Source organism: Salvelinus alpinus, chromosome 2 (assembly GCF_045679555.1).
Source record: "Salvelinus alpinus chromosome 2, SLU_Salpinus.1, whole genome shotgun sequence".
Lineage (NCBI taxonomy): Eukaryota > Metazoa > Chordata > Actinopteri > Salmoniformes > Salmonidae > Salvelinus > Salvelinus alpinus.
Genome location: NC_092087.1, coordinates 44307916 through 44322603, shown reverse-complemented (window position 1 = coordinate 44322603; position 14688 = coordinate 44307916). Strand labels below are relative to the sequence as shown.

General features: G+C 41.5%; 1 protein-coding gene across 1 annotated transcript; it reads left to right on the top strand.

The window, feature by feature from the left end:
• Positions 1–1555: 1555 nt before the first annotated feature.
• Positions 1556–11136, top strand: LOC139562830 (sodium- and chloride-dependent GABA transporter 2-like). The gene is made up of 11 exons (XM_071380947.1): positions 1556–1775; positions 3818–3952; positions 5126–5266; positions 5622–5712; positions 5853–5985; positions 6113–6247; positions 9447–9550; positions 9775–9899; positions 10077–10189; positions 10365–10502; positions 10842–11136. The coding sequence occupies exons 1-11, from the start codon at positions 1571–1573 to the stop codon at positions 10977–10979; spliced, it is 1458 nt and encodes a 485-aa protein (XP_071237048.1). The 5' UTR covers positions 1556–1570; the 3' UTR covers positions 10980–11136.
• The last annotated feature ends 3552 nt before the right edge of the window (positions 11137–14688 follow it).

Genomic DNA, 14688 nt, shown 5'->3' with positions numbered 1-14688 from the left:
TTAGAAACTAGAGAGTGTTTTCTATCCAATAGTAATAATAATATGCATATTGTACGAGCAAGAATTGAGTACGAGGCCGTTTAAATTGGGCACGATTTTCCCCCAAAGTGTAAATAGCGCCCTCTATCATCAACAGGTTAAGTTAGTTAGTTTAAACCGATGTATAACACTTGTATGTTTTATGAATTCTTATTATGAGTATTTCTGTTTTTGAATTTGGCGCGCTGCAATTTCACTGGGTGTTGTCAAATCAATCCCACTAAAGGGATTGGCGCGCGAAGGGTTCCATAAGAAGTTTTAATAGCCAAGATACACCCCCTTCAGTCTATATGACAAACAACAGATGTATGGAATGGGTCACAAGGTAAACATTTGTATGAAAAATACTTAGAATTCACAGCAGACAGTATCTGCTGTAAAAACTGTTCTCATTGTGTATAAACCCGGGTCTGGCCCCGAGCCATCTCTCCCTGGTACCTTATAGAACAGAAACATTAACTAATGCTCTGGAATGGGTATCACCCAAAGACATTGTGAATCTCCTGTCAGTGTTAAATCTCCCAGAGGCCCACTTTCAGTTCCCACACACACAATAGAGTTAAAACAACCCTCTATTATGTTGCATAAAACAACCATTTGTTGCAATTACAGTATTATAACATGATCCTGCAATTTTGCTCCCACACAGTTCATATGTAGCTGGTCATGTGTATTGTAGCTGGTCATATGTAGCTGTTCATACGTAGCTGGTCATATGTAGCTGGTCATATGTAGCTGGTCATATGTACTGTAACTGGTCATATGTAGCTGTTCATATGTAGCTGGACATATGTAGCTGGTCATATGTAGCTGGTCATATGTAGCAGGTCATACGTAGCTGGTCATATGTAACTGTTAATATGTAGCTGGTCATATGTAACTCTTCATATGTAGCTGGTCATATGTAGCTGGTCAAATGTAACTGTTCATATGTAACTGTTTATATGTAGCTTGTCATATGTACTGTAACTGGTCATATGTAGCTGTTCATATGTAGCTGGACATATGTAGCTGGTCATATGTAGCTGGTCATATGTAGCAGGTCATATGTTGCTGGTCATATGTAACTGTTTATATGTAGCTGGTCATATGTACTGTAGCTGTTCATATATAGTTGGTCATGTGTAGCAGGTCATATGTAGCTCATCATATGTAACTGTTTATATGTAGCTGGTCATATGTACTGTAGCTGGTCATATGTAGCAGGTCATATGTAGCTGGTCATATGTAGCAGGTCATATGTAGCTGGTCATATGTAACTGTTTATATGTAGCTGGTCATATGTACTGTAGCTGGTCATATGTAGCTGTTCATATGTAGCTGGTCATATGTAGCTGGTCATATGTAACTGTTCATATGTAGCTGGTCATATGGAGCTGGTCATATGTAGGTGTGCCTATGTAGCAGTTCATATGTAGCTGGTCATATGTAGCTGTTAACTGTGTGTCCTTATACTGTCTTCATAACACACAGACTATGTTAGATAAACGTGTGTTCACCGCATAAAACCAACTTTGTCTTTCTCAGTGTTATGGAGAAGCATAATGATCCCAATTTGAGGTTCAATAAGCTTTCCCAGCAGGAGATGGGTCTGGTCCAGCCTGTCCCTGTGCCAAGCACCCAGACCAGGGGACAGTGGTCCAGCAAGCTGGAGTTCCTCCTGGCTGTGGCCGGACAGATCGTAGGCTTGGGGAATGTATGGAGGTTCCCATATCTGTGCTACAAAAATGGAGGAGGTGAGTCTCACATCACATCTTTACATGGTCATACAATTAGACTCACATTAAATTTATGGCAAGGTGAGCCTTTGTCATTTACATTATCAATGCAAAAGAGCTAGTCACTTCATTTAACTTCATTGTGGTGGAGACAGTACAGAGTTGTTCTTTTCATATCTTAGGATAATATTGAAATCACACAATTACAAGACGGTAATGGAATAATCATTAAGATATGTGTAATCATGGCCTGATATAAACATATCGGTGGTTGCTATAATATTATAGGGATATTTACACACTAGGGCTAGATGTTATCTGGCGGGCACAATCATAAAAACAACAGTGCATGTCTGGGTGCACAAAAGGAACCAAAACCTTCTAGGTGCTTCCAGAATCTCTATACTGATATGCACATCACTACTGTACAACGTTTTATTACGCTCTGATAGAAATATGCTATGAAGAACAAACATGCCTCTCTGACATGTAGAATTAGGAATCACAATGACTCTATTCATGGCCTTTCTATCTGCAATGTTCGATGATGTTAGGCTACTGAACGTGTCCCAGATACCCCACGATAATATCCCTAACACTTACATGCCAAATGGACGCACAACACTTCAGGTGCTAGCTAAGTCCGCCAGCCACACAAACAAATATTTGCGTTCCTGTGGTTCAACTCAAATATAATAATAGATTTTTTTTTTTAACTGTATTTTTCGATACAATTTTTTTAAATTATCATCTTTGTAAATGATATCATAAATAGGACTGGTGGAGTTATGTCACACATGCAGCTAACACAGACATATGGAAATGTCTGCTCTACCCAAAATTACAACCAAGTAATTGCAACATTACCACAAAAATGGAAGAGGCAAGTGGAAGGTTGTTCCTTGTCAATCATTGGCTTATTGGTGAAATCAGCAATCAGACAATATCTTCTTTAAGTAAATCAATCAAACCAAACCTTTTTTAATGCAATTGCAGACAGAAGTTGACAACGGAAACATAGCACGCATGTTTCAGAGTAAGTTCTGCAAAATAAAAAAGGTCAAAGTTGCTTTAATATGTTTGCAGTCAACCCCTAGTGATGTAACTGCCTACGTCAACACCTTCTACTCATGAGACCAAGCCCATGCATGTACAGTTATACAAACTTGCAGGATAAACAATAGTCCAGTGTTTTCTAAGGGCTCAGCAGTAATTTTCCATTCCCATGTGGCTTATAGTGGTATGTCTGACTTGTCTCTTATCTCTTTCACTCCCTTGCAGGGTTCTGTGTCTATGAATCTCTTTTAGCCTTGAGGCGCTTTCTCACAGACACCCTGTTTTGACTGCAATAACTCACACATCTCTCAGACAGTTTCTTATAAGAGGCAGAGACTAGATAAGAACTGTGGAACAATATTAAACCTTATAATGCGTATATTGCTAATCTGTGGTCCAGGACCCTATAAATGTAGTGGGGGAGGGTCTTATAGCCCTTCCCCCTCTATTAATACAACATAAGCATAATCAATTATTATAATAGATCAATCATTTGGTGCAGCCCCTATCATGACCCCAAGGTGAACCTCATCAGGTTTGTGGGGAATAATAAAGGAAAAAGATATTCTAAATAATATGTATATTTATATATGTATGTGTATTTGTATGTATGTATATGTATGTGTATATGTATGTATGTTTATGTATATATATGTGGATATGTGTATGTATGTATATAAATATATTTACCCCCAAAATATATGGGGGATTAGAAATGATGCAGACAATTACATTGATGGAAGCGACAATCTATCTGCAATATTAAAGACGATCCACCCCTCCACCCCAAAAATATATATGAATAAAAAATACTTGTGTTCTCCTCTCTGGACCGTAGAGATGTACTCAAACCTGAAGTGTGTGTGTGTGGGGGGGGGGGGGGGGGGGTTCAGGTGGTTGAGTAAAAAAATGTGTATTGTGAAAAAATTATCACGTGAAATGAAACATTAAGTTATGGTCTTGGCCATATGTTTAATTGTGGTTTAACTTGTGTTGTTCGTAAGGGGTGTTCTTCATCCCTTATGTGCTCTTTCTGTTCACCTGTGGCATTCCACTCTTTCTCCTGGAGACCTCCCTGGGCCAGTACACCACGCAGGGCAGCATCACCTGCTGGAGGAAGATCTTCCCCCTGTTTGAAGGTAAATATCAGGGCTCATATTTATAAAGCATCATTGAGTAAGACTGCTGATCTAGAATCAGGTCCCCTCTGTCCATATAAGCTTAGTCATTATGATCTAAAAGGCTAATATGACCCTAGATCAGCCATCCTAAGGATAACAGGTACCTTGTGGTTAAAGCGTTGGGCCAGTAAACGAAAGGTTGCTAGATCCAATCCCCGAGCTGACAAGGTAAATATCTGTCGTTCAGCCCCTGAACAAGACAGTTAACCCACTGTTCCTAGGTCATCATTGTAATTAAGATTTTTTTCTAGTTAAATAAACAAATCCTACTGGTTTGCTATATGAATGTGGCCACGGGGTCTTGTACGTATTGCAACCATATTAGGAATTAAATTGTCAGTGTTTGTCTGACAATTGATGGCATTTACTTCCTAATGTGAATGCCATATTGGGGGAAATAGACGTATACTGTGCCAAAAGAAAAGATAACATTCAGAGGGACTGTAGACCAAACTTCGTCTGTTTTTTGTATTCGTACTCAGGAAAACTCCTAGCTGCAATATCAAAACTTGAGAAAGTAGCATTGCAATCCAAAGCAATGTCAATATGATTTAAATTGGTATTCAGCACATAAACTCAAGGTTTCTCTCTGGAGTCTTTGTCAAGAATGTGCTGGTTGAGGGTGACATATAGGGCCAGACAATTAGCCATAATAGGTACAATATATGCACAGTACATGCAGGCTTTTCCTTCGGTAAATGATATTGCGCTATTGTATTTGTAAAAGTCAATCCACCATGATTTTAATCACATTGCTTCACCAGTTTGAAACAATATCAGGATACATTTTAGATTGATTGTTGGATGACTGGTCTGTTTCTGGCCTGATTTAACTTCAAATATGAAAAGGGGTTAAAGTATCAAGACATTTCATTCAAGTTATTGGATGAAGCTTGGATTAAACATCAACAGATTTACTCAGGCTCACACCAATTCATGAGCTATTACATGATAGAGTAAGTGACAGTCCTTAAAGTGACATGACACGTGCATTCAGGACACTTGTCCTGTGTTCAGACATTCACAAATGTCTGTCTTGTTGGAATGGCGCAATCATTCATTAATCAGGGTTGATGATATTGAAATGAGTCTCCACGTTTGTCTGTAAAATCTCCTCCTCCTCCTCCTCAGGACTGGGTTATGGTAGTCAGGTGGTGGTTCTATATTCCGGCATCTATTACATCATCATTCTAGCCTGGGCCTTCTTCTACCTCTTTTCCTCATTCAGCTCTGAGCTCCCCTGGGCCAGTTGTAGAAACAGCTGGAACACAGGTATGTACTTCAGTATAGCCTGAGTGCCAGTCTGCTTGTGCTGTCATACCAACTGCTTGTCACTCATTGTCATAACAAACCTGTTTGGATTGACAAGGACAGCAATGGAGTTGGCATTGCAAAGAGCACAAACAGATCTGGGACCAGGTTAACTTCAGTGTGTAGACATGTTGACGTTGACATAACTTTGTCATGCCCAAATGATAGATAGTATCTTACATTTATGTACACTACTTCAAACTGAGATATTCTGTTTTTGACAAGTGAGTTTTATTTTTGTAAATGTCTCCTTATCCAGGAAAGATTCAGAGAGTTCTGAGACATGCTTGTTATTGTCTAATTTCCTCCTAACCAGCAACCTGCATGGAGTTTGACAGAAGAGTAGTGGGACATCTAAATTGGACAGTAGCAGGAAACGCAACGTCGCCAGTGAGAGAGTTCTGGGAGTGAGTACACAAAATCATTCCAATTCATCAACTCCTTATTAAGTCCTTACAGATGGAAATCAGGGCTATTTGCCTTAGGAGGCGCAGAGAGAATGGTGAAAAGCAAGTGGTGGGATTGTAACTCAAAATATGATTTTCAGGAGAAGAGTTTTGAATCTCACAGACAGTCCAAACAAGCTAGGCAGTGTTCGCTGGGAGCTGGCTCTGTGTCTTCTACTGTCATGGATTCTCTGTTACTTCTGTGTCTGGAAAGGAGTGAAGTCTACTGGGAAGGTAAGGTGGGATCTCTGCCATTCAACCTGATGACACCATGAATACTGTAGAGTTGTTAGGATGAGCCATAGACTGAGTGAATGTAACGCTGGTCTGGTCCCCCCCCCCCCCCCCCCCCCCCCCTCAGGTGGTCTACTTCACTGCCACCTTCCCCTATCTGATGCTGGTGGTGTTGCTGGTCCGTGGACTCACACTGCCGGGGGCAATAGATGGTATCAAGTTCTACCTCTACCCAGACCCAGCCCGCCTCACTGACCCACAGGTAGGAACACACTTCACTGTATAATTTGTGTTCAGGTGTAACAAAAACTATCAGTACATACTGTAGTGATTCGTGGGGGATAAATGGTAACGTCTCTGTCGGTGTTTGAACGCTGGTCAACATGACCGAGGGCAGCAACCATTACCACTGACACAATAAACGTAACTCCCTTGATGGAACAGTTTGTGGTTTTAAGAGCATCAGATTTGTTCCGACATCAATACCTGATTTAAAAAATACTCTGATTTCTGCATAAATTGGTCATGAAATTTGATCTGAAATTCATCTCGGTCACAACAATAGACAACCACAGTCTGCTTACACTAATAACACACAAACAACTATACGTTTCCATGTGTTTGTTGAACAAACTGTGTAAACATTCACAGTGCAGGGTGGAAAAAGTATGTGAACCCTTGGATTTAATAACTGGTTTATCCTCATGTGGCAAAAATAACCTCAACCCAAAGTTTTCCGTAGATGAGAATCAGACCTGCACAACGGTCAGGAGGAATTTTTGACCATTCCTCTTTACAAATCTGTTTCAGTTCAGCAATATTCTTAGGATGTCTGGTGTGAACTGCTCTCTTGAGGTCATGCCACAGCATCTCAATCGGGTTGAGGTCAGGACTCTGACTGGGCCACTCCAGAAGGCGTATTTTCTATTGTTGAAGCTATTTTGTTGTTGATTTACTTCTTTGTTTTGGATCATTGTCCTGTTGCATGACCCAACCTCTGTTGAGTTTCAATTGGTGGGCAGATAGCCTTACATTCTCCTGCAAAATGTCTTTATTAACTTGGGAATTCATTTTTCCGTCGATCATAGCAAGCTGTCCAGGCCCCGAGGCAGCAAAGCAGCCCCAAACCATGATGCTCCCTCCACCATACTTTACTGTTGGGATGAGGTTTTGATGTTGGTATGCTGTGCCTTTTTTTCTCCACACGTAGTGTTGTGTGATCCTTCCAAACAACTCAACTGTAGTTTCATCTGTCCACAGAATATTGAGCCAGTAGTGCTGCCAGAAGAGGTTTCTGACGAGTCTTTAGCTGACACTCTACGATTCTTCTTAACCTCATTGAGCAATCTGCGCTGTGCTCTTGCAGTCATGTTTGCAGAATGGCCACTCCTAGGGAGAGTAGCAACAGTAATGAACTTTCTCCATTTGCAGACAATATGTCTTACCGTTGTCGTGTCTTTGCTATCATTAAATTGAATACTTATAGTTTTTATCAAAGATTCTCTGTAATTAGTTATTACGCGATCAACTGATTAATAACGTAACTAATTAACTATGAATTCGAGGGCACCAGGGAAAGTATTCAGATTACAAAGTTATAATTTCCCAATATAACCTTTCAGATATTTTCATATCTGATTAATGATTTATTTATTTTTACCTCACGTTAGTCTCATTCCAAACGTCGTAAATTGTTGGTTATCTGCACGAACCCAGTCTTCACTATGAGTCATCCATACATCAATTGTCTTAAATCATTTATTTATTACTAACTAAGTAATTCACAGAAATGCACAAACAAACAAACAAACTTAAAATGGTTACATGAAATGGGAGAAATATGCCCTAGTGGGCTGAACCGGCATGGCGGCTTGTTAGACAAAGGGAAAAATTGGGTTAGACTAGGAAGTCACTACAGAGTCCATAATTATAACAATTGACATGCTAATCCTTTACACATGAACGCTCACTCATTCGGGAACAATTGCAATCAATATATATATATTTACGCTCGGTGTGTCGTCTTGATCGTTGGAGAGAAGTTCGTTTTTGTTGGAGAGTTTGGTCCGTCTTTCTATCTTGGTTATTGTGGATAGTTCAGAGTGACATTCGTTGTAGAATGGATGTTTCGGCGGTTGTCTTTCTTCGCACTCAATGATACCGAATTCCTAGCTGCAGACTAGTAGTCAATATCAAAGACTTGTTCTTATTCGTCTAAGAGTTTAACCACGTGGTATGGTTAAAGATTCAGCAATGGTACTTATTAACCTTCGTTCTCCTCCTATGGAAAAAAACATGGTCTGTTGATAATTTCTCAGAGTTGCGCTTTTATTCGGATAGCAGAGAGGGGCTGTCCCAGGATGTCTGACCCTAACTGGGCTCAGGGGCGGTCCTTGGATTTAGTTCAAATCAAAAGGGATTTGTATTTTTCTTCATTAAACAGTCCAAAATCATATTACACAATTATACAAACAGTATCATACTCACTCATTCATTTTATACAACAAACAAATGTAAACCTCATATCTGAGGTTATTATACAAACAGCGGTATGGTAATGTAGCCACACAGTCTCCCATGAGTATCCCACATTGGGACAAACGGACATGTTAATAGCTGGACTCTTCACCGATCTTTTATACTTTTTCCGGAACATGAAATCCGTTCGTACCTCAAGTTCTGTGAGGTGGAAGAAAACCCTTTGTCCTGAAAGTTTACCCTCTCTCTAATACTGTTTGGCCATGAGGAGATTCTCAGGAATTTACGACGTCTCTCTGTGACCACAGCATGGGTTGAAGGGGCAGGGAGAGGCAGGGAGAGGGGGATGGGGCTTGCTATACCCAAGCAGGCAACGTTAGGACACTGTGGACTAATGCACATCTAGGCTTTTGTAACCCTTTCCAGCTTTATACAAGTCAACAATTCTTAATATTAGGTCTTCTGAGATCTCTTTTGTTCAAGGCATGGTTCACATCAGGCAATGCTTCTTGTGAATAGCAAACTCACATCTTGTGAGTGTTTTTTATAGGGCAAGGCAGCTTGAACCAACATCTCCAATCTAGTCTCATTGATTGGACACAAGGTTAGCTGACTACTGACTCCAATTCACCTTTGGAGAAGTCATTAGCCTAGGGGTTCATCTACTTTTTCCAACCTACACTGTGAATGTTTAAATTATGTTTTCAATATAGACAAGAAAAATACAATAATTTGTGTGTTATTAATTTAAGCACACTATGTTTGTCTATTGTTGTGAATTAGATGAAGATCAGATAAAAAATGATGACCAATTTATGCAGAAATCCAGGTAATTCCAAAGGGTTCACTTACTTTTTCTTGCAAATGTACAAGGTCAAAATAGTAACCATTTGAATTAACCTCTAATACCCTGGGATGAGACTAGTGTATCGTAATTGTGAAACTATGAAGACTATTGTGTCTCTCTCTGGTGTGTCTCACAGGTGTGGATGGATGCTGGAACACAAATCTTATTTTCCTATGCTATCTGCCTCGGCTGCCTGACTGCTCTTGGCAGCTACAACAAATATAACAACAACTGTTACAAGTGAGTGGAAGAATTATGTACACAAACAGTAAATGTGCCTTGCAAGATAAAATGTGTTGGCAGAACGTTTTTTCTTGCCTGCAAAAACTTCCCCTGTGCACATAATTCTTTGGAGGTTGGGTTGCAGAAATGGTAGGGCATCTGGAAAGTTTGATGATCTCCATATTGTAGGTCATTTGGATGCCTTCGTGTTGTGACTAACAGGGAAGTGAATCTCTTTTTAGGGACTGTGTGTACCTGTGTCTGTTGAACAGTGGAACCAGCTTTGTGGCCGGTTTTGCGATCTTCTCTGTTCTGGGCTTCATGGCTCATGAACAAGGGACAGACATCTCAACCGTGGCCGAATCAGGTAAGTGAGATATGAATGAATGAATAAACAAATTTACAAATGCACAAACAAACAAATTAACATACCATTGTAAGTTCTGGTTTGTTACAAGACAGGTGTCTTAGCATTTCAGGGATCTAACTATTCCCTCTGCCTCTGAGAGTTCAGTAATGGGTTTACCTGTGTTGCTGCATACAGGTCCTGGCCTCGCATTCATCGCCTACCCTCGTGCCGTGGCCATGATGCCATTACCCCAGCTTTGGGCCATCTTATTCTTCATCATGATAATCCTACTGGGGTTAGACAGTGAGGTGTGTTAGAGTGGTCCTGAAGGTCTACGGAATATTTCCTTAGTGAAGGATAATTACATAACCTACGATAGATGCTACAATCATCACTAAACTAATGGATGTGAAACTGTGAAGGAGTAGCTAGTATTTCAAAGAACAGAGTTTCCACTGACCTTCCCCATCATCTCTCCTTCAGTTTGTAGCTCTGGAGTCTTTGATGACAGCTATCTCAGACATGAATCCCTCCTTCTTCCTGGTTGGCCATCGGCGTAAAATCCTCCTCATCATCATCAGTGCGGGTAGCTTCTTCATCGGCCTGGTCATGGTCACAGAGGTGAGAGGTCATTTGAAGTCACCATTCTATAAGGATATAGGATATACAATATATAATTTCAAGGCCATCGTTATTAGATCAATCATGACAGTAACGAGATATATGATCAATAATCTACCTCCCAAGTGATCTGTTTCAACATATCCCTGTGTTTCAACATACCTCCTCGTTCCGCAGAATTGTTGGTTGATTCCACTTATTCCGTAAGCGATTGGGCTGCTGGACACACCTACGATCATTGTCTGAGTGTTTTGTAGACTCTGGAGATAGATTATAGTCTTATTGTTGTGCTCAGTAAGACCTTATACTTTCTTTCTCTTTCTACCCCTCTATTTGCAGGGAGGCCTGTATATCTTCCAGCTGTTTGATTACTATGCCTGCAGTGGGATGACTCTGCTTCTCTTCGCTATACTACAGTCAGTGTGTATCAGCTGGGTTTATGGTGAGTTAGCCCGGCCTACTCCCAGTGTCGCTTAGGGCCCGCAACCACTTTTGTTCGATGTCAGTCGGGGTCTCAACTTACTGTTAGTTAACATAGTAGAATACACAATGTGACATTTTGAAACGTGGTAGTGCATCCGCAGTTTTCCTCTTGTTATGTCAGTCACTGACAGTCACCCAATTAGCCCATGTCAGCTACCATGTTATAGTTTGCTGGGTAAGTTAGTCTATCCAGCTATCTAAACCTTGTATTATATTACAAACATTTATGAAGGCATTTTCTTGTAAGTTATTATTAAGTGTTACCACTATCATTGTAGGTGTTATCAACCACACTGCCCTAACCCATCTGGACAAGAGGAATACCCATGTGAGAATGCTGTTCATCGATTACAGCTCAGCATTTAACACCATAGTACCCTCCAAACTCGTCATCAAGCTCGAGACCCTGGGTCTCGACCCCGCCCTGTGCAACTGGGTCCTGGACTTCCTGACGGGCCGCCCCCAGGTGGTGAGGGTAGGTAACAACATCTCCACCCCGCTGATCCTCAACACTGGGGCCCCACAAGGGTGCGTTCTGAGCCCTCTCCTGTACTCCCTGTTCACCCACGACTGCGTGGCCATGCACGCCTCCAACTCAATCATCAAGTTTGCGGATGACACTACAGTGGTAGGCTTGATTACCAACAACGACGAGACGGCCTACAGGGAGGAGGTGAGGGCCCTCGGAGTGTGGTGTCAGGAAAATAACCTCACACTCAACGTCAACAAAACAAAGGAGATGATTGTGGACTTCAGGAAACAGCAGAGGGAGCACCCCCCTATCCACATCGACGGGTCAGTAGTGGAGAAGGTGGAAAGTTTTAAGTTCCTCGGTGTACACATCACGGACAAACTGAATTGGTCCACCCACACAGACAGCGTTGTGAAGAAGGCGCAGCAGCGCCTCTTCAACCTCAGGAGGCTGAAGAAATTCGGCTTGTCACCAAAAGCACTCACAAACTTCTACAGATGCACAATCGAGAGCATCCTGTCGGGCTGTATCACCGCCTGGTACGGCAACTGCTCCGCCCACAACCGTAAGGCTCTCCAGAGGGTAGTGAGGTCTGCAGAACGCACCACCGGGGCAAACTACCTGCCCTCCAGGACACCTACACCACCCGATGTCACAGGAAGGCCATAAAGATCATCAAGGACAACAACCACCCAAGCCACTGCCTGTTCACCCCGCTATCATCCAGAAGGCGAGGTCAGTACAGGTGCATCAAAGCAGGGACCGAGAGACTGAAAAACAGCTTCTATCTCAAGGCCATCAGACTGTTAAACAGCCACCACTAACATTTAGCGGCCGCTGCCAACATACTGACTCAACTCCAGCCACTTTAAAAATGGGAATTGATGGAAATTATGTAAAAATGTACCACTAGCCACTTTAAACAATGCCACTTAATATAATGTTGTTACATACCCTACATTACCCATCTCATATGTATATACTGTACTCTATATCATCTACTGCATCTTGCCATCTTTATGTAATACATGTACCACTAGCCACTTTAAACTATGCCACTTTATGTTTACATACCCTACAGTACTCATCTCATATATATATACCGTACTCTATACCATCTACTGCATCTTGCCATGCCGTTCTGTACCACCACTCATTCATATATCTTTATGTACATATTCTTTATCCCTTTACACTTGTGTGTGTGTATAAGGTAGTAGTTGTGGAATTGTTAGGTTAGATTACTTGTTGGTTATTACTGCATTGTCGGAACTAGAAGCACAAGCATTTCGCTACACTCGCATTGACCAATATCCCACTGTATCTCCGATAGGCAATAGAGTTGAAAACCTACAAACCTCAGTTCACACTTCCTGGTTGGATAATAATAATATGTATATATTCACAACTTGGGCATGAGTAGCAGGCAGTTTATTCTTGGCACCTTATTCATCCAAGCTACTCAATACCTCCCCCAGCCATAAGAAGTTAAGGGCAGTCAGTTCTGGAGAGAACCAAGGGCTATATCTGTTCCTAGTTCTAAATTTCTTGAATGGGGCATGCTTATTTAAGATGGTGAGGAAGTCATTTAAAAAAAATCACCAGGCATCCTCTACTGATGGGATGAGGTCAATATCCTTCCAGGATACCCGGGCCTAGTCGATTTAGAAAGGCCTGCTCGCTGAAGTGTTTCAGGGAACGTTTGACAGTGATGAGTGGAGGTTGTTTGACCGCTGACCCATTACGGATGCAGGCAATAAGGCAGTGATCACTGAGATCTTGGTTGAAAACAGCAGAGGTGTATTTAACTTTAATTAACCAGCTCTATTCAATCTGTAAATCTGAAGCGTTACAGATTCTGCAATAAATCTCAAGGTAATTTCCGATTGGACCGACATATACAGTGTTTACAGTGAATGCAGTCTCCACTAAATCAGGAACATTGCCTTTAAATCTCAATCACTCTGCAAAGATGAATTTATGCAATGCAGATTGAGTCCTGGGTCATTCAGGTTTTCTGGATGAAGAAGTTGAATTATAATTAATGAATTCACACAACATATCTCTCAATCTCCATTGAGAATGCCTTTTAGACCTGGGTTAGGCGTGTCTGTGTCTGGGAAACTGGCCCATTGTTTCCTACCTTTTTTTAATACTGATTTGAAATTTCAAAGAGTAGCCAATCCAGGGAGAGACTGACAAGGTATAATGCCGAAGTTAACATAACAGGCCTTTGAAAGGGTCCCTTGTTGCCCTGTTATGTTATTGCATTACAGTAAAATAAAGAACAGAACAAAACTGATATCCATCAGATAATTCCTGGGCTTCAATACCTCTTTGCCAATTGGCCTGAACCCTTTGCTGCAGACAACGGAGCCCCGCCGATCCATCACGACTTATCTGCCGATGTAACCGTTCGAGGGGGTTTAAATAGGCTCTCTCGTTGCGATGTCCCCTTGAGGGCCATCTGCTAGCCTGCAGCTAGCACCGGACTGCTTGCTGTCTGAATCGCCGTGCCACCAGCTTACCTAGCTACTCGCTGGACCCTATGATCACTTGACTACACATGCCTCTCCCTAACATCAATATGCCTTGTCAATTGCTGTTTTTGTGATTCAATTTTGTCTTATTTCACTGTAGAGCCTTCAGCCCTGCTCGATATGCCTTAGCTAGCACTCATGTTCCAACGCCCACACATGCAGTGACCTCACCTGGCTTAAATGGTGCCTCTAGAGACAAAACCTCTCTCATCGTCACTCAATGCCTAGGCTTACCTCCAATGTACTCACATCCTACCATTCCCTTGTCTGTACATTATGCCTTGAATCCAGTGGTGGGCCGGCAGGGCCTGCAAGGCCTTCTCTGCTGGCCTAAACATCATCAGAATATAATTTTTTTTTAAATATATTTTCCCACAAATATGTATTAAATTATTCCCCAGAGTAAGAGTTATACTCTTCATTTCATAGCTTTCCTCTTGGTTGCACTGCTTCCAGCCCCAGGTTGAGATTTGAAGGGCTGGTCTTTATGTTAGATCTTTTATCCAATCATATTCAGCCATCATGTGTTGCCAGGGGTCTAAAATCTGCCCTCAGGCCTTCAGAATCAACAGTGCGGGCGCTTGTCTCTTATAGTGAATGGAAATGAAAATTTAGTGTCAACCAATCAGCTTTAGAGTTGGCTATTGAATTGAATTTGATAAACGAATTAACTCGCGTACTAGTAAGCTGT

Coding starts and splice junctions, on each gene's coding strand:
- LOC139562830 (XM_071380947.1), top strand. CDS start 1,571: ATGGAGAAGCATAATGATCCCAATTTGAGGTTCAATAAGCTTTCCCAG. Junction 1,776..3,817: donor GTGCTACAAAAATGGAGGAG/GTGAGTCTCACA, acceptor GTTGTTCGTAAG/GGGTGTTCTTCATCCCTTAT. Junction 6,248..9,446: donor CCCGCCTCACTGACCCACAG/GTAGGAACACAC, acceptor TGTGTCTCACAG/GTGTGGATGGATGCTGGAAC.